Source organism: Alosa alosa, chromosome 2 (genome assembly GCF_017589495.1).
Source record: "Alosa alosa isolate M-15738 ecotype Scorff River chromosome 2, AALO_Geno_1.1, whole genome shotgun sequence".
Taxonomy (NCBI): domain Eukaryota; kingdom Metazoa; phylum Chordata; class Actinopteri; order Clupeiformes; family Clupeidae; genus Alosa; species Alosa alosa.
In genome coordinates this window covers 21,283,680-21,304,638 of record NC_063190.1, presented here as the reverse complement: position 1 = coordinate 21,304,638, position 20,959 = coordinate 21,283,680, and the positions used below count along the sequence as shown (strand labels likewise).

Genomic DNA, 20,959 nt, shown 5'->3' with positions numbered 1-20,959 from the left:
GCAGGACTTGCAGTATTATTATGACCGCCGCGCAGCGAAGCGGCGGTCATATAGGTTTAGTCATTTTTTTTTTTTTTTTTTTTTTTTTTTTCGCATGCCCAAATTTCCGTCAATGATTCCCGGGACACTGAAAGACCGGGGTACACGAAACTTGGTGGACATGTAACCCCACATGGATAGCATGGAACCATCGTTTTCGTTTTGATCTGTAGCCCCCCGCTGAATTGGACCCCCAAAGGAGGGTAGGGCAGACACAGTTTTCTATGAATATCTCGAAAACCGTAGGGTTTAGGAGGACCATTTTTTTTTTTGTATGTTGATCTCAAGGGGCCATGTCAACCCATTCCATAACCACTCATTTCATGTATAGCGCCACCTAGTTAAACACAAAAAAGTAAAAATGAGGTGGTGTAATTGAAGGTATCTGTGACCTAACATAGTCAAAACTGCACGAAATTGGAAGTGTAGGATCATTATGACACCCTCTGTATGCACGCCAAGTTTTGTGGAATTCCGTTCATGGGGGGCCACACAATAAATTAATTTATGTTATTATACACCAACTGGCCTGTAGGTGGCCGGAGACAGTTTTCTGTGAATATCTCGAGAACTGTAGGGCCTAGGAGGTCCACCTTTGTTTTGTATGTTGGTCTTAAGGGGGCATGTCAACCCATCCCATTATCACTTAATTCATGTATAGCGCCACCTAGTTAAAAATTAAAAAGCAAAAAATTAGGTGTTTTCATCTCAATATCTCTGGCTGACAAGGTCAAAACTGCACAAAATTAAAAGTGTAGGATCATTATGACACCCTCTGAATGCATGCCAAGTTTTGTGTACTTTCGTTCATGGGGGGCCTTACAATAAAATAATTTATGTGTACATTTAGTGACGTACACCAACAAGGATTCCCGGGACACTGAAAGACCGGGGTACACAAAACTTGGTGGACATGTACCCCCACATGGATAGCATGGAACCGTCATTTTTCGTTTTCATCTGCAGCCCCCCCGCTGGACTGGACCCCCCGAAAGGAGGGTAGGGCAGACACAGTTCTCTGTGAATCTTTTATGGTATGTTGGTCTCAAGGGCCCACATCAACCTGGCTCATAATCACTCATTTGTGATTTGCCTCCCCCCCGGTAAAAAATGAAAATCAGTAGGATTAAAAGAAAGCCAAAATAAATATTCATCATCATTATCATGGCTGCATTTTCAGTATTGGCGAGAAGTAGTCGTTTGTCCACTAGATGGCGCATCGTTGCAGTGAGACGTAATTTTGTTGGAAGTTAAAAGTGGGTTGGAAAAACAATGGACGCCTTCATACAAGGACTGTAATTTACGCAGCGAAAATCTAATAAGGATAGGGACGATGTTCACATGAAGTGTAATTCCCATTTCTTCTTGAAGCCGAAATAAATCTGAGGATGTTTATCGGACATGCTTGGTTTTTACTGCAGGTACGTTAATCTTGTAATATCAATAAGGACCTAGGTAGGCTAATGTTACCGTTAGCGTTGGTTGAGTGATGGAGGCATTTGATTTATTGCATTTGTAGAAAACTATAAATGCGGTTATACCAAGCAAATGTATAGCAGCACTGTTTGTATCTTTCGACTGTCATTTATTGCACGTGCTACAAAATCATTCTGTGCAATGGAAGATTTACCAACGTTACACCGGTCTGATACAGTTTTGCCTATACATGCGTGAGACTGAGACGCCTGTTTATTTTGTTTTAAGTGCGTGCAGGGGTGTACCAAAGGTCTTGGTATAAAAGAATCTTTATATGTACAGTGTATTTATATAACTCAAATACTATTAAAAAAAGCATTGTTTGATTTGTTCAGCTTAAGTTTCAGGTCATCTTCAATTACCAACAAGGCAACTTCTTCAGGAAGGTAAATTAAATGAAATGTAATGAATAAAACAATTCATCCTTTTATTTTTTTATGATTAAGACAACACCTATAAAGCAAAATAATATAGCAACATGAAAAACAATTAAGACATGAATTGTATCTCTTGCATAGTTCCCCTCCATAGCCAGCATGGGTATTATTTACAAAAAGTCAACAAAACTGAAAAGGTTTGATTTTACGAATGTAATAAACAGACGTTTGATGAAGAAGAGACGTTTTGGCATTCTTTTTGCATGGTTGTTTTGCTGTTCATGTGTTGTTATGGCAATTTACATCCTCACACTGCGTCAGACATTATACATAAGCATTTCTGACATATTGACTGGGCGGCCCCTGGGACATTACTGGACCAGAATAAGTTGTTAATTGAGTAGGAGGCTGGTATGGGTATGGCCTAGGAAAGGAGAAAACATTTCATTTAGTACACTGAACAGAAGACAAACAGAACACTTAGCATCCTTTAAGGTAAAGAACATATTTTAAAGCAAGCAGGACACACAAAAGCTTTTTGTTAAATACACAAAAGGTAGGATCAAGAAGAATGTTGGTCAGACTAAAGACTGTTTTGTTTTTTGTCTAAGATCTATAGATGACTGATTAACTTATTAACTCACACTTTCTCGTTAGTAGACTCCAGTTTGCACGAACACAGTAGACAACAGCCGCCACAGAGAGCCAGGGTGGCGGAGGACCAGCCAATGTAGAGACCCTGTCCAATTTCATACCTAAAGCACACACAAGATGTACACAATGTTATGAATATAGCATATTAAATAAGATATGAACCCATATAAATCGATAACAGATCTAGAAAATATTTGTCTCCACTATGAATGCAGTTTTTCAATACAGAGAGCTATTCAGCCATGTAATGGGCCTTGGTTGGAGATGTTGCTTGATTTGTTCATAATGTATTTTCCAAAAATAAAGTTTAGGAAATACTTCTTACTTTGTTCCTGGGTACACTGGATTAAAGAACTCTTGAGTGATGTTGAAAGCATACCACGAAACTGCAATCATTGTACACAGACCTAGGGCAGGCAAAACATTAAGGGCATAATCATATCAGTTGCAAAAAGTTGTTGTAGGCCTACATTCACGTAAACATTCAGCCATTAGGTGGTACCTTGAAGTAAGAAGAATACTCCACCGATTCCAGCAATCCGTCCTTTCAGTACATAGTTGTCTCCAGCCACCTTTGAACACTGCATGCCCACCAGGGTTGCGATGATCCCAAAAAAACCCATTACAATTGAGGCAATCATGAGCGCACGGGATGCCTGGATGTAACCTTAATGAAAGGAGATAACAATGAAAAACCTAAACAAATTATCGATAAAGAGCCTAAAAGAACAAAGTTTTGTATTTTTGAAAACCTCGTTCCTCGAAACCTCGTTTCTCTCTGCACTTTTGAGTGTGTGTGGTGTGTGCGTGTGTGAGTGTGTGTGCGTGTGTGTGTGTGTGCGCGGGCGCGCGTGTGTGTAATGTCGAATGTACTAACCTAACAGGTGGCCAGTTCCTAGATAAGATCATAAGAAAACCTATAAACATAAACAAGTTTTCTAAAAAAATATTTTCTAAAACAATTATTTATTGTGGGCACAGCCACAAACACAGACCATCTTGGATTAATTTCCTCCCACATCCCATATTTTCATCATTATGAAAGGTGAGTTCATAAAGTCACTGAAAAATCTTGGATGAAGACAAAACCTCGTTAAAAGACTCCAAAAACGAATGCCCACTTTATTTGACAACGTCACAGTTGATTTTGTACTTGGCATCTCGAAAAACAATTGCGCGTCTGTGGGTGAAGATGAGAAACTGAATCATTTGTAGGCTAATATTCTCATGGACGTAAGTTCATCCTGGTACAGCACTGAGAAGTACGGATAACGTGATGAGGTTCTTAAGGGCACGATTAATGTACCAACTCATGTTGTCCATTAAGTCTACATTATGTTTTTACGTACCAGAAAGGGCGAGCAATGACGGAAAATCACGGCAATTGTGGACTCCCGTGGAGTCCGTTGCGCAGGACATCCACAGGTTCTCGTAAATAGTCGAGGTCGTGATAACATTGCCGTCTACAGTGGATACCCTCCAGTACCGATTTGGCAGAGCCACGCCAACCATTATCCAGCCAAGAAAAAGCCAGAAGAAATGCCACTGCTTCCACAATTGATTCATGTCCGTACCGCTGATTGATATCGAGATGTTTAAGAACCCAGTTCCCTTGCTTCTCAAGTAAGAAATCCCTTTGCGCGGTCTGTTTGTTGCGCTTTGGTTTGCCCGCACCTTTTCTTCAAAGCATTGAGTCGCAATTTAAACAATGCGCTTCGACATTTAATTTAAAAAACATTGAGTTTGTTGATGCTCGCAAATATTTAACGATCAATGATTAATTCCTCTCATGCCCTTTTGAAAGTACCGCCCTTCCTCACCACTTTTTCGTTTCCATCCCAACCGAGACCACACAAATGTAACAGGTAGACAATTTATCAAAGCCTTGAACAGCACGGCAGTTCAATGTTCAGCCTAGCCACAGCATCTCGGCTGTGGTTCTAAACGTGATGACAGCGTATCACTATCAATCATTGAAAAACAAAAACGAGGCTGAAATCCTCTCATAGGCCCTACGTTTTCTGAAACTGCTCGTTAAGCTAACTCTGCTCCACATCTGACAGTACACATAAAAATTGATAAGAAGTTAATAAAGTAGCCCGCCCCACACACACACACACACACACACACACCACAGTGATAACGAACACATTTCCTTTTAGAACACTTCACTGATATCATGGATTTTGACATATTTGCATCTCCTTGTTCATCTTATTTTGTTCACATCAGTCAGTTGAAGGAGGAACGTTGAATAATTGGAAGGACCCTGCACTAATAGGTGGCCCACATTGAACAACGTTGTTATTATTATGAAATATTACATTCTCTCATAGGGACCAATATGTCTGACAATGTCTGACAGAGCTCCACAGACAATATATTAACAACTTTGGTATTGTAAGTTTCTTACCTAGAGAACATCATTCTATACTGTACTGTTGTACAGTGTACTGTTGTGTTGAGAAGGACCTGACTAATACACGTTACTATGATGTCGAATATATTTTCAGCATTTGTAGATGTATACATTTAGAACCATAGTTGGTCTAACATTTTACATGAGATTACTATTCAAGTTTGTTGTTTAAAGAAATAAAGGCATTTTATGATATAGGATGGCCTGCCAGGCTAGCATTTTCTTGCATCTTTACATAGACTCATAATGAAACTTTGCTAGTATTGCCAAAGAACCAAAAAGCTCAGTGACGCATAATTGGCAGTCTTGCATCACTCACTGGCTTTGTAAGAGCAAAAATAACTCAGTAAAGACAAATATATGCTCAATATAACCAACAGCAGATGAATATACCTTTAAAATAACATATACACATACACCGATAATAATCTATTATAGTGAGAATGAGATATTGTTGTATATAGCAAACCCATAGATAATGGACATTATTTTCTCTTTAAAAAAATCTTTGTCATTGTGATTATCATTGTATGAATATCAGTGATAAAAATGATAACGTCAACAACATACCTGGTAAGGCCAGCAGCGACTGAAAATCAAAGCAGTCGTTGGTATTTGTATCAGTGGCACAGGACATCCAAAGGTTCTCGTAGATGGTGGCAGTTGTAATGGCACTGCCATAGTTGGTCGATTCCTTCCAGTATGGATGATATAATGAAATAAAAGCCATTATTGTACTCACAAACCCCACTAAAAGCACCACAACTTGTAATATTTCCTTGGTACTAGTATTCATGACTACTCTAACGGACTGCAGTCGTCTGGTGTTGAATTCTACACCTGTGCACCTTATTTGAATGTGATGACTACAGTAATCTTGTAGATGCAAAAACTTGATTTTTTTTCTTTCATATAAGCCTATTCATCAACAACTTGGATGAACCACTGACTAGCCCACAGCTACTATGTGCTGTTCCCGCCCCAGCCATGCCCATCCACGTGCAAGGTATGGATAGCAGGACTTGCAGCATTATTATGACCGCCGCGCAGCTAAGCGATGGAGGCATTTGATTTATTGCATTTGTAGAAAACTATAAATGCGGTTATACCAAGCAAATGTATAGCAGCACTGTTTGTATCTTTCGACAGTCATTTATTGCACGTGCTACAAAAATCATTCTGTGCAATGGAAGATTTACCAACGTTACACCGTCTGATACAGTTTTGCCTATACATGCATTGAGACTGAGACGCCTGTTTATTTTGTTTTAAGTCGTGCAGGGTGTGAGAGGGGAATCGATGTGTTTTGATTACAGCTTGGTAGTTGTAGTCTGTGAAATTAAAAAGCACGTGTGTGTGAAGTATCCAAACAATGACACCTTCATTTCATTATGGCTGCTTTAGCAAAACACCTTAAGCTACTGTGTAGTGGGTCCCATTTAGAAGTGGCTACTTCATTCAAGGCTTTCATTGACTCATGGAGCTGCGTGAATGTTATTACAACTTTTCGCCAATGCGATATGACAGTTTAAATCCGGCTTTGATACTGTAAAGTGAAGCCATTGGTTTCCAAAGGAGATTTTATTTTGTGTCGCCAGCATAGCCTATTGACAATTTATGTTGTAAATAGGGCCTACCTTATAATCCTACCTTTAGCTTAGGGAAGCTAACAGCTTTCTATTAGGATCTAGTTTGTTAGTTACCGTTTTGTCATAACTCCCTGATGCATTTTTGCATTTAGAATAGCCAGAGCGTGTATATCTCAATCGGAAAATTAAACAATATCGGTGCCTATGGACTAGGCTGGGTGAACCCAGCCTGATCTGCCCGCCATTTATTTTTGATTTCTTAAAAGATTGAGCTTGGTCTGATGAAAGCCAGACTAGCCATGGACCTCAGTTAAACAATGCAAGGGAACATGAATCAGCCTATATTTGCACTAACAATAACGGACAAAAGCTCTTCAACTTTGGCCCGTTAAAATGTGTATGAACAGTCTAGCGAATGCATTTCATCAAGGCCCATTTGGACATGTCAGTTATTTGCACCACTGGTTAGATGTACACCAGCATTTAGTTTCAGACTAGGCTACTGTTACTTAATTTGTGCATTAACAATAACGTTTCAGACTACTGTTACTTAATTTGTGCATTGACAATAAAGTATTACATGAACTAAAGATGACTAAAATCTTATGTAGAAGAAGAAACATTCACAAAAAAATCCATCCATCCAAAATGACCTTTGTTTTGATATAGCTGTTGAAAACGGCATGGAACTGACAGAGATGTTTTTGTTTAAAAATACATAAAAAAAAAATAAAAAGAAAATAACATTATGCTGATACCTTTTGCTTTTCCCAAATACAATGTAGCCTACAGGTGTAAGTGACCTTTCATCAATCCAGTTGCAATGGATGAACTGTGATGAACTGCCCTACTTGTGATTGTTTAGAGATTTTAAAGGTTTTATAACAATTCTACATCTTCTTTGGCTATTCTACAATCTATTCACCTTTTCAGCACCAGTAGGGTACTTTCTGTGCAGCTGCACACACATACTCAGGCATGCCAAACAAGCATACACAAAAGTTTCAAGAGTGGGGGATGGAGTAAAATATGGAGACAAATTGAAGTGTGATTTATTTTCGCGGAACGGATGTACAGGACTGAGCGGCGGGCATATTTTGTACCGCTATGCGGTACATCTAGTTTGTGCAAGGACAATATGCAAACAGACTTGTCTGTTTAAGTCTCTGGAACCAAAAAGGACCAATGATTGATAAATGTATCTGAAAATCTTTTTTGAAGAACAATGATAAAAATGGTGATATGAAATGTTACATTTATGGTTGTGTTGGGTGAAACCTGGTTTAATATTCATATGTAGTTTCACCAACACTATATCATGAAATTACAGTTTGTCTCGATCGTTTTGATGCTCTTGTCAACTCTGATATCACGTTCTCAAAACAGTTAACACCCGTGTCTGATCAAAAGCAATCTGGCCAAAATGACACATTTTGCTTGCAAAAGGCTGTTACTCTCTCAAAACACTTAAAACATGTATCAAAAGCAAATCTTGCCTTCAAACAACACATCCTGTTGCCAAATCACTGTGTGATTTCAATCAATCATTACACACTGGACAACAAAATGCAAAATCTAGTTCTCAAAATGAGCATTTTTGCTATGTCTGTTCAATTTCTTCCTCATTTTTCTGGTATCAGAAAAAAACTGTGAAAAGACAAAATGTAGCCTACTGAATAAAAAATAATTTATTCATTCCTCCCAAGATGTAATTGTCATTGACATGTAAGACCTACAGTAAACACCTAGGCAAGACAAATTTCATTGAACTACAACTTTCATCGAAATAGAACTACAATAAACACCATTTGTACTGTTTTCTTCACCAAATAGGCAATATATTCTAAATGTGCATTAGATCCATACTTGCAAATAGCAACACAGAACAGACATGGCATCTCTTATGGATAATGAATGATTGCTGATTGAAGAATTGTGGAAAGGAGTTTCACACAGGTGTATCAGAGATTCTAACTTATGCAAGGAATCTATACCATTTGTGAAAAGATGTTTTCCTTTTGTTTAGCACAGGGAAACAAATAGAGTTTGGTGTTTTTGAATGACATCTTGCATACAGTAACTGTTTTGCAAAAGGGTATGAGAAATGTGTGAACCCAATAAAAACGTGTGAACACATTCGCAAGAGATGACTTCTGCTGTGCAAAGAAAGTGTTCATGAAGACCAAGTGGATCCCAGTTTCCTTAAGCAGGTCAAAGCAATCGAGAAAAACTGTAAAGTGTGTCAATCTCAGCATTGTTGCAAAACTAGAATAGGCAAAGAGTAATAATCTATCTTGAAATAGCAGTGTTGAATCTCAGACAAAAGAACATTATTCAAAATCACATCACAATGAAAATGCATAAATGCACTGTGTAAGCCTTCCTTTCTAGGAATAGACTTTAAGAGATTTACCCTACTGAAACTAAGGAGTTTCACTTTATACGTAGCCAGGTGAGCTGGCAATTGTGTGGGTTGGATGGAAAAAATAATTGTTAAAAATAAAAATTGGTTTTATATACTAGTTAGGCATTCAAAGTATACCTACCTATTGTACTCTCGAAAGCATTGTTTGCTAACTGAGTTGGTAACTATATACATAAATTTGGTTGTTTGATGTATGGTCAAAACCTCATTGTTGTGTCTCATAGGCCTTGATGAAGACTCAGAGATTTACAAAAAGTATTGAGATTATAATCTTCACAGTCCCTAACAACAGGGTGTAGTGGCTAAAGCAACTCCCAATGTTGTAGGTTCCCTCTTGCTTCTCGCTACCTGCAGGTGAACTAGTGTGACACGTGCATGTATACCTACCTATTGTACGATGCTATATACATAAATATGTATGGTCCCTATTGTTGTGTCTCAGGCCTACTCAGAGATAAAAAAGAAGAGATAGGATGTTGATAACCTATAACCTATGGATACCCAGATATTTGTCCAGGCTATATATTTTTTCCAACACAGATATTTAACACAAATAATGACTCATATTGGTCTGCTTAAGTTAACTGTTTTATATGCTTGCAATAGGTTTAGGTTTTGACTGATGGCAATGACAATACCAGCATTAATCACTCGGTTTAGATTAGAAACATGTCGACATAGGCCGTGACAGAACATTTCTAGGGGGTGGGGTATTACATGTTTCCACTGTTTCCACCAATGATATGTATCGCTGCATCATCAACAACGTTGTTGGAACTATGGTGTTCGAACGTCGGAGGTAGCGAATTGCGACACAGGTACGATGCTTTCTGGAAACAGGTGTAACAGTGTCGCTGTTTGGTCGCAAGTTGCGTCGTACCATGGTGGTTAAGCAACGTCGTTGCTAAATTTTCTAGAAACGACCCCCAGTAGGACCGGCTGAAGTGTCCTTGAGCAAGGCACCTAACCCCTCACTGCTCCCCGAGCGCCGCTGTTGTTGCAGGCAGCTCACTGCGCCGGGATTAGTGTGTGCTTCACCTCACTGTGTGTTCACTGTATGCTGAGGGTGTTTCACTAATTCACGGATTGGGATAAATGCAGAGACCAAATTTCCCTCACGGGATCAAAAGAGTATATATACTTATACTCATGCAGTTTTTAACCTGTCAGCCAAAGATACCTGCAATTACAACGCATCGTGTTTGCCTTTTCATTTTTAACTAGATGGCGCTACACCTCAAATCAGTGGATATGGGATGCATTGACATGGCCCCTGGAGACCAACATACCAAAATAATTTGGTCGTCCTAAGTCCTATGGTTCTCGAGATATTCCCAGAAAACTGTGTCTGGCCATCTACAAGCCGATTGGTGTACAGTCACTAAATGTACACATATATTAAAGGTGCCATGTGTAAAAATTGAGGTAAAAATATCCAAAAAATGAGCTACACGCATCAAACGAATGAGAAGAAATAAGGGCGATGATGTCATTAAAAAAATGCCAAGGTATAGTGCTGCAGAGATATCAACCAGAATTAGCATGCTAAATTACTAGCCACAGCCCTACAGGTGTCATAATACCAGTTTCGGCCATGGGAGGCGGTATGCGGGCAAAATAACCGCCAGCCAAACTGCAATACGCGATTCTCGGTTGTTACTCTAGGGTAGACCAACTCACTTTCTGGAGGTATACTGCCCCCATCTTTTATGGAATGTGGAGTATGAATGGATTTTTTGGCAGATATTACACATGGCACCTTTAATGTATGGTATGGCCCCCCATAAACAGAATGATGGATCAAAGCGGAAATCAATGGTTCCGTGTAATCCTTGTGGGACGGCATGCCCACCAAGTTTCGTGCTGCCCGGTCTTTCAGTGTCCTGGGAATCGCCACAAAATGACTGAAGAAAAAAAAAAAAACATTCGGAAGAAAAAAACTCTGACTAAACCTATATGATCGCTACGCTAGCGACGGTCATAATACGACAATCCCTTTTCATTAAGTATTGAATTCATAAAGCGTGAGATATGCCCTGTTCATTGTGAGAAGCAATTTAACCAGATTGAAAGTCTAGATAAGAATAACGTGAATCATATTTTAAACACACCACTCCCAGCTCTGCCTAACATTTGACATTTCTTTACAAAAATAATTTGTTTGCATACATTTGGTGTGAAATTCCTCCCTGAAATGATGACCATTTTCTTGCCATCATGGGAGCATGCACCAATAGCAGCAATTTTGACCTCTTCATATCACAGAACATGTAGTCATCTCAGATACACCCAGGCAAGCAAACCAAGTAATTGCTTGGGGCCCCGAGCTGGCTAGGGGCCCCAAGACAACGACTGGTTAAGAATAAGAGGCCGTTTACACGACACCGCCGGGTGGATTTTCTCTTACCGCTTTCACACCTTTAACGACTCCGGCAAGAAAAAAACTTGCGTGTACACACAGAGGTGTAACCGGCTAAATGTGCTGTAGTGCATATGCCAGACCAGTCGATGGCGCCGCTGTGCAGAAGCTTCACGATAATTTCGCGTGAATCACGTAGAAGAAAACATTGTTGAAACAGTTTGTTAAGCCAGAGAATGTCTAATAAGTGCTCTGGTTAAGCAGTCGCATGAAATAAGGAGACTACAGACAATTCGGTTTTCAATTCAACTGTTAAACTAATAAAGTTCATTTTCAAGGTATGTGACTGCTATGTGAAATTTCAAATGCTTAGCCTACGCATTGCATTAGGTCTGAGCACCACTGGAGAAAACACTAACATGCAGTAAGCTAATGTTTAACTAAGTTAAGCTAACGTGTGCTTCTAACTTAGCCACTAAAGGCTGATAGGCTACATTGTGCACATAAATCATGACAGGGGAAAGAAAAACATTTTAATATGATAAATAAAGGGTTTGGTTTGTTTTGACAAGCAACATGTCAGGTCGAGTGCCGTGGCTGAGTTGAGAGGTGGGGCTATGTCGTCATAAAGTTGCCGGCTTCGCACCTACAGGCGCCTACACGGCGAAAAGTTAGCCCGGCGGTTTCAAAAGTTCCCACTTCGGAAGCCGGTTTCAAAAGCTATCGGTTTCAGTCTCCTAAACTGCCGGCGTCGTATACATGCAAGGCGTAACCGTTAACAAAACCTCACCGGTTTCACAAAAACTGGCGTCGTGTGCACGGCCCCTAAAATGCAGCGAGAAACTGTGAGCGCCCCTTTGATAGTCAATGCAGTAAAGTGCAACAACACTGTTACCGGCAATACCCTCTCAGTAGTCGCTGTCAGCAGCCAGCCAGCCAGGTTCGTGATCTCTGCTGCCGCGAAAATATAAAAACCTTGGCAGTCATAATGAAGTGGAATTATGCGTCCGGAAGCCAGAAAAGAAAGAAGAGAAAGGAAGAGGATGACAAGAAAAAACAAGATAGTGGTAAGTGATAAATTACACTGGATAAAATAGCTCTACTTGTCTTGTACAAATAGTGTAATGTCGCAGCAGGAAGGCTAGCCTAGCAAAAATGTTTATGTTAACTACCTGCCTGATAACCCATGCTGCTTGTAACAAACTAGAACAGTTAGCGCAACTTTTTTTTCCGAACGGACAGAATATGGTTACATACTGTAATATGTGTATTAACGGGGTAAGGAAGACGCAGATCTGTTCCAGAATCACTGTTAATCGGATTTAATGACATAACATTGCTATAGCTTTGTAATAGGTTTTGATGAAAGTGGCATAGCTTCTCTGCTATACTAACTATTCGACCGTGATAATCTATTTACCAAATGGGGGTTAGGAAAACCACACGATAAATTCCGTGCATCAAAGCAGACTGGAACATTCATGTCTAGCAGTATTCATGCATGCCAGCTGTTTACTGTCTTTAAAGCACCAGGTGCGTCTGTCTAATTCTCAAACAGCAGAATGCTGAAATGCTATGTTAAGCTACAAGTAGGCCTAGGTCCATGTATAACATTAGCTTGGGATGTTTTTACAGTAAGCATTGGTAGTTGTGAAAGCAGCCGCATCCCTTCTAAATATCAAAATATGGAAATGCTAACATATCTTTTCTTTCTCCCTCAAGGTGCTTTGTTTAAATTGCTCAGCCCTCAGGCTCTTCCTAAGGATACCTCCACTCACTGGCGCCTTAATGCAGGGGCTTACCTGGGCTTCAGCCCAGGGGCCTCGGCCAATGAGGGGCCTCCTAATAGTAATAATGATAATCAATAATATTAAACGGCCGTGTCCCAGATAGCGGCCAGTCATAGCCTACTCTGGAGCTAGCCTAATTGAGCACATCGCACTGCTCTACAATGACATCCATGCAGAGGCCCCCTTTGTCTTCTCTTCTAAACTGTAACAAAATGTAACAAAAATGTAACCCAATGGGTGTGTAGAGGAGCTAGAGGAGAGGCTGAAACTGACTGACAAACTTACAAACTCTGGAGATAACGTGGGTAGGATTGAAGCAACGATAAACGAATGATGTGGATTCCTGTAACTGTCCATGAAAACAGAAGGCATAGCAGGTAAATATCGTAGCAAATAGCCTGGCAATGAAAGGGCTTTAAAAACATGTATTTCACTTGTCTCACTGGAGTGAACGCAGAACATGGGCTGCTGCGCAAAGAAATGAATTAGTGATCAGCATCTCCCTTCACCAAAAGCTAAGTTTGTGCTAACCCATTCTCACAAATAATAGCCTATGTTATGTTTTCTCCATTGTTGACGTGAGATATGTCTCTATGTAGGGTAGTAGTGATAATGCATAAGGTAGCCAATGTTCACGTCACATGAGCCAGCTTGTTCTGTAGGCTAAAAGTATTTGTCCCTCCCAAGCTGCGTTAAAATGGTGTGTTAAGTGGACAGAATTTCAAAAAACCTCCTGGGGAACACCCCGACACGACAAACACATGCACTTTTGAAAAGCTTGAAACGTCCATATGTGTAGCCTATAACGCATTTTTTAACTTAGCCAGCCAGTGTTGTAAGAGTTCAATGCTTGTTTTCGTGCAGTAGGCTAGCCTTTTTGATAAGCGATGTCAGGGGTAGGCTGACGTGATTAAGAAGGGCTTTCTGTTCCTGTTTATGTAAAGGTTTTACATAGGCTCAATAATGATAGGCTACACTGCATGTTATAGGCTATATTAACCAAAAGCGCACGTTATGTGGGGGCTTAAAACATATAGCCCAGGGGCCTCAGGTGATATTAAGGCGCCCCTGCCTCCACTGATGAAGGTAGAGTGAATTTCTCTCACTGAGCTGAGCTATTAATGACCTTTTCCAATATGCTAACAGTGACATGGTCAAACGTACTTCACAGGAAATGTTAGATTTTTTTTTCAATTATTTTCCCAGGTACACCATCAACTTCATCCTCCATTCATGAGGAAGAAGCTGACATTGGATATTATGGTACGGTGGTGTTTTTGCAAATGTTCAAATGTTCAAAACTAATGCACAGTATATATATGCAACAGCAGTATTTGCACTGTCAACATTTTTTATTTATATAGTGTGGGTGAACTTAAACTGTATGGCTATGCTGTGGTTCCTGTAGGCTTTGCGGGCGGGGGGGAGGGCTCCATGTCCATTTTGCTTGGGGCCCCCAAATTCCTTGAAACGGCCCTGGATACACCTACCTTTTATGGTTTATGTCAAACAGTTGATTTTTTTCCTGTTCCATTCTTTTAACCTGAGTTGAATTGTTTTTGTCTTCTGTGATTTCCAAGAAAAGCAATTAAGTCGGTTGTGAACAACGAGACATAGGAACTGATGCATTCAACCCAGATAATCTGGATAAAGCATTTCATGTTATCCGTTCATCCCAAGATTTTACCAGACTGAAGGATTAAGATAGTCTTGAAAACACCCTAATATTGAGTTATATTCAACCTTATAGTAATGAAAACAAACTCTCTAACCACAAGTGACCTTGACCTTTGACCTCACAACCTTGAGTCCAGTCTTTGTAGCAGTGAACTATGCATTGTTTGATGAAGATCTGTTGAGCCATTTGGGAGATATCACTGTAAGACACTGTATTATATTTAGGACCCCATGTTATCCTGACCTTTGACCCCATGACCTACAATACCTAGTCAGTCCATTGAGACTTTGCCATGAATAACTGTGCAAGTTGAACATAGGTTAAGCCATTTGTGAGATATCAAAACATTTTTTATTAAATTGTTCACTGTTAAATTTAACTATTGTATTTAAAAAAAATAAAAAATTAAGCCTTATCTTTCAAGACGGTGCATTGCACTAAGCATTTCACAGCATGCTTTACTATGTATGATATTGTATGTGACAAATACAATTTGAATTTAACCTTTGACCTCACATGTTGGAGAACCAAAGCTAGCCTTTTCTACTGATTAGTTCTACTTCTAGTTTGATTGAGATCTTTCAACTCCCAAGGGAGATATTGTGCAAATGGACTTTAAAATGCCCCCAAGTGTGTGCAGAGCTTCAATACTAAAACATTTTTAGGTTCTTTAATAATGCAACTTGGTTTCAAAGCTTCAGGTTTCATCATCATGCAGTGTTTCCCATAGATTAACACTAGTTCTTTTTCTGCTGTTATCAAGCCTCCACTTACATGGAACGGAATAAAACACAGTGTTAATATTGTCTTTAGTACCTCATGTCCACAGATATCTGTTTAACTACTCTGACTTCATCAATCTGTGAATTGCGTCATAGCTTTAAGATAAGACAGGGATTGTAAACAAATGCATTGTCACTGTTGATAATGGTCATTGCTGTCAAAAATGTTAAATCTGAACAAGAGCAAAAAAGTTATTTTATTTTCCAAGTTTGGAAAAACTAAAGAAACTGTATACATTTGTCTGAAAAAATGGGCTCCACTTCTGGACAACTTCTGTGTAAACCCCCATGTTTTCACGTCATCTTGGGGCCTCTGTGTGTGAGTTGCCTGACAATTCCTCCATTCCATTGAGCTACAGCCAGGGGTAGTCGGCACACATTCATCTGCAGGGTAATGCCACATAGACCGAAGGCTGAAGCTGCATGGCCGGATGTTTTCCATAGTAGAGCTCCATTTGCCCCCTTGCCTCATTCCTGATGAGAACAAGGCATCGCCTAGGGGACATTGGCCTGCTGTCAGCCGCTCTTCCTCCATCTCCTCTTCTCTGGGCAGCCATGGATAATAAGCAGGGACCCATAAAGGAGAATGGAGTGACACAAAGACTTTGGCCTTTGTTCTCACAACTATATAAAATCTTTCCAAGAACAGTTTAAACATTAAAAACCCTCAAGTTGTTTAAAAATGGCTAGGTGCCAAAACAAACACTGGCGAAACACCTGTCTTATGTTGTAGTGCAGTGTTTCTTAACTGGTCTGGCCTTGGGAGCCTTAATTTCCCATTGAGACCCAAATTTTACTTTTTAAGCCAACTGATATTGTGAGCTATGTGTAAAAAAGACGAGCAAAGTGCCTGCACTCGTTTGGAACATGCTGATGTAAGACAAAAAACCTCAAATCCTGTGTCGCCTTTCATCTAATAAAGGTCCAATATTAGATCTGATAGGGTAGCATATTAAATGGACGATTCTTTTTCTTAACCACTAAGTCCGCGACGCACCCAGAACGGTCTGGGCCCACTTTTGGGTCCCGACCCACACTGTTGTAGTGTGTTTGCACGTGAGCTATGTTGAAAGTGGTCATTGAAAATGCCTGAATTGTAGGCCTACTTTCATTGACAACAAGAGTTTGGGGATCAAGCCGGTTGTTGGGTTCTACATGTTGACAAACCAAAAAGATCTAACTACATTCATAATTAAATTAGCCCATTAGGATTATGGTTTTTGTGGGTTTCATTCACGCTCCCTAAGGCAGAATTTTTGCAATAAAAGAAAAAAAAAATCCAATTTAAACTACTTTACTTTTATTTTATGTGGAGCCAAATTTATAATCAATGTTTACTTCAAATGGTCTGGATAGCAAAATCACTAAAGAAGGATACAAAAAATATGCCATTACACCTCTTATAAGATATTTTATAAAGCTTTATTGTTTGGCAACAGATTTCACAGCATGTCAGACATTATGTTATGCCTGATTATTGCCTGCTGGTGTCATCAGTGGATGTATCTTATATCTTAAGAATGTGGTGCTTTATGACTTTGGACAAAAATACACTGTATATTAGTATCACCTAAACTGGAGAAAAACACTCCCTGTATCATAAACTTCCGATAAGGATGTCTTTGTGAATTGTTATTTTGTTCTCAGAAACAACTCAACAGAATCAGCAGAAGTGTAATGATAGTCAGCATATATGACTCAGAACCAATCCCTTCTTTAGTGTTACCGGTCCAATTTGTGGAATCAATGATAGCCTGCGCAGAAAATCTCGTCGACCAATAGGACTTTGCTTCACCCGTCTCGACTGACGTGTACGTGATAACTCTGTCCATGGGCCCCATCATGACATTCTAAAGTGCATCGTCACTCGTCAAAAGTTTATTCAAATTTAGTAGGATGTCCAGTTCACATTGGGAGGGGTTTCTTTATCAAACGTGAAGCGCATGGCGCAACAAGGTGTTCCTAGGTTTTTTAATCAGTCATATGGGTGTGTTTGGGGCGTAACATCATTTAAACCAATGAGAATGACATCTGTAATTTTCTTTAACAGCGCAAAGCGCGATATGTCAAATAAATGCATTGGTATTTTGGCATTTAACAGCGCATTTGAAGGAGGCTGCTTGCGAGACCATATGGAATATAAATCCCTAAACCATGCTTTACTAAAACCTAGCATAGCCTTCACACATTTGCACTCGTCTATTATTTTAACTCATTGGCAAAGTGAAACTAACTTCACCAAGGTGTCAGTCAACGACAAGACAGTTATATGCAGTTACTTTCACTATTGACTGACAATGGGTTACCATCGAAAACATAGGCTGGAAAAAGCAACACTTACCCTAATATTGCTCAAATGACTGAATAAAACAACATTTATCCTGCAGAGGAGTTGCTTATATCTCGTGACAGTGCGTCTTCAGCTGTGCTCCATACGTGTCTATCGCCTCTCCCCTAATCACTTTTAACTGTCATAACCAATTTGCAAATGATGGTGAATAACTACTCATCATGAGATGTACAGTATTTCACAATTTGTAATATTTTGCATGGACGTGCGCTGGTGTGCATTCATGAATGATAGAAGAATGGTGCGTGCACCTGCCAATATGACTGTTGACAATGCGCTCTTAAAATAACAAATAAACAACTCGCCATAGACTTCTGACCAGGTGTACAATAGCGATTTTTAGACAGTGCGCCAGGCCCCTCCCTAGGTTGTTAATCGCCACACCCCTGGGCGCATTGTTAAAATAAACGTGCAAAATACCGAATTAAACTTTGCGCGGGTGGAAAACGAGTTTTACGCCATGCGCCAGTGTGCAAAATACAGCCTCATATATTTTACTGTCTATGCTTGTTACACACTTACTTCCTATAGGAAAACACAAGACCTTATGGCAGAGAATGTCTAATAAGGGTAGATGATTTTCACATAAAATGTAATTCCCATTTCTTATTGAAGCCGAAATAAACCTGAGAATGTTTATCGGACATGCTTGGCTTTTACTATAGGCCTACGTCAATCTTACACCAGCTTAATGTTATATCCAAAGGTAAAATAATGTTAGCCTACTGTTAGCATTGGTTGAATGATGGAGGCTAGTTTGATTGTTGGTGTATTTGTGAAACATAAATGCGGTTATACCAAGCAAATTGATAACAGCACTGTAATTGTCTCTTTCGACTATCATCTCATTGTTTTCTGACAGGAGCTAAGTTAGTTAGCCACAATGCTAACGTTCGCTAACACAATGGTTTGCTAATGGAAGATATACATGAAAGATAACCTGTCTACGATGCATCCTAAACATCTGGATGTATCATTTATTTTTGCTAAATAGGGTTTCAGAATCAGAATCAGCTTTATCGGCCAGGTTTGCGTAAACAAACAAGGAATTTGTTTTCTCTGCTCTCAAAGTACAACACTCACTCCAACTTATCTCAATAATGAACATAATTCAAGAGCCCATGTTGAGTATATGTATATGTCTTCTGAAGGCCTAAACAAAGTCCAGCCAAAAACTCCAATACAACGATTTTGCTATATACTATTCCTGTACCAGCAAGCAAAATTTGAGCCTCCTACATGGTTTAGTTCTTGTGCTATGGGCTTGTGAACTTTGACAAAAAAAAGAGGCCGAACAAAATCGACACCCCCCTCCCCCCGTAAAACTGGCTGCATCTTGGAAAGTATTGATCTCCTGGGTAACGGTACCTGGTCATTTTTTCAGAAATTTTTGAGACCTAAGTGCCTGGGTCCTGGTTGAATTGACGTGGAATGACCCAGGTATCTTTGGCTGACAGGTTCAGAACTGCACGGAATTCGTAAATAGGATCATTATGACACCCTTTTTTATATGCATGCCAAGTTTCGTGGAGTTACATTCATGGGGACCATATAATAAATTAATATATGTGTACATTTAGTGACTGTACACTACGTATGCACACACGCACTCATGAACACATGCAAACACACACAAAGATACAGTGAGGAGATCTGCTTCCGGACATGGGGGTTTCCAGGCACTGATTACATTCTGTATCATAAAGCAAGAAGCGTCTGTGTGTCTGTGTCCGGATGTCTGTGTGTCTGTGGCACACATATCTCGCAGATCGTTTGTCAGACTGACTTGGCAGGTGTCTTGCTACGGGCATGAGTAAGTACAGTGCCAAATTTGATGTTTGAATAACAAATGCAAAAGATATTGTTAAATATATCGGTAAAAGAAGCACATTGGCTTTCGCTGCTAGCCACTCCCACTCCCACACAGCACTGTACTGTAAGCTACCAGTGAGGATAGAAGCAGGGCTTTGGCAGAACTGGATCAGTGTAGTTTACACTGGTAAAAATTTAAGCGAGTGCAAGATAACTCCACGGATTTTGCAACACGGAACACGCCAACACACACAGGTAGGCTATGCAGTGGCTCTTCAAAATGACGCAAAAATGATGTGCAATAAGTAGACACTTCGAATAGCCCAGGCTACTTTGGACTGTCTTTAGACTTTGAATAAGCAAACGACAATTCCAACTGCAAGGTCCTAAATTGAAACGAGCGATAATGGTCCCGAATTAAAGAACGTCTCAGAATGCCACACATGCAAAGCATAATCAGCAACGAGTGGCAGGCAGAGTGTGATGTCACTTAGGCCTATATGAACAGCCCAGGCTACTTTGGACTGTCTTTAGACTGAATAAGCAAACGACAATTCCAACTGCAAGGTCCTAAATTGAAACGAGCAATAATGGTCCAAATTAAAGAACGTCTCAGAATGCCACACATGCAAAGCATAACCAGCGACAAGCAATGAGTGGCAGACAGAGTGTGATGTCACTTATAGGCCACCAGAGACTGTTTTTGAGTCACACCGTTGCAAATTCCATTTGATGCATCATTCCTCAAAATGGTTTGTTTTCTCTATCATCAAGTTATTCAATAGGCTAAGTAAGCATATAGCCTTGACTTAAAACAGCTTTTAGGACTATGTCGTTTTGATTTGTAAAAAATGTCACATGCAGCCAGCCATGCTTAAATTCTGCTCACTTCACATTTATTATTATATTTTCTGTAGGCCTATTCATTATTGAATGCTTAGCTGGAATTATGTTTTTCCCTATCATCCTATTTTTAAAGCAGGCCTACTGCAGACATAATTGGGCTACAGGAATAGCATGTTTGAACGGGCACTGCACTAGTTTAGAATAAAAACAATTTATGAGGTAACATGAAATCATTCTGTGTTTTACTACTCTTCTCCTGATTAAGATTTTGAGTAGTTTTTCAAATAATAATACTGTGCATATTTTTACTACAAAACCTTTTAATCTTTACATTTTTTGTCCCAAATCCCAAGAATCTTTGGA

General features: G+C 39.7%; 1 protein-coding gene across 2 annotated transcripts; it reads right to left on the bottom strand.

The window, feature by feature from the left end:
- Positions 1 to 1,923: 1,923 nt before the first annotated feature.
- On the bottom strand, positions 1,924 to 5,981 carry LOC125291094 (claudin-15-like). 2 transcript variants are annotated; one of them, XM_048237638.1, is made up of 5 exons: positions 5,536 to 5,981; positions 3,049 to 3,213; positions 2,872 to 2,953; positions 2,537 to 2,647; positions 1,924 to 2,316 (listed from the first exon to the last, which is right to left on the bottom strand). In XM_048237638.1, the coding sequence occupies exons 1-5, from the start codon at positions 5,759 to 5,761 to the stop codon at positions 2,217 to 2,219; spliced, it is 684 nt and encodes a 227-aa protein (XP_048093595.1). In that variant the 5' UTR covers positions 5,762 to 5,981; the 3' UTR covers positions 1,924 to 2,216. The 2 variants fall into 2 exon arrangements, with proteins under 2 accessions (XP_048093595.1, XP_048093596.1); XM_048237639.1 differs by lacking the exon at positions 1,924 to 2,316 and having other exon boundaries at positions 2,533 to 2,647.
- Positions 5,982 to 20,959: the final 14,978 nt, after the last annotated feature.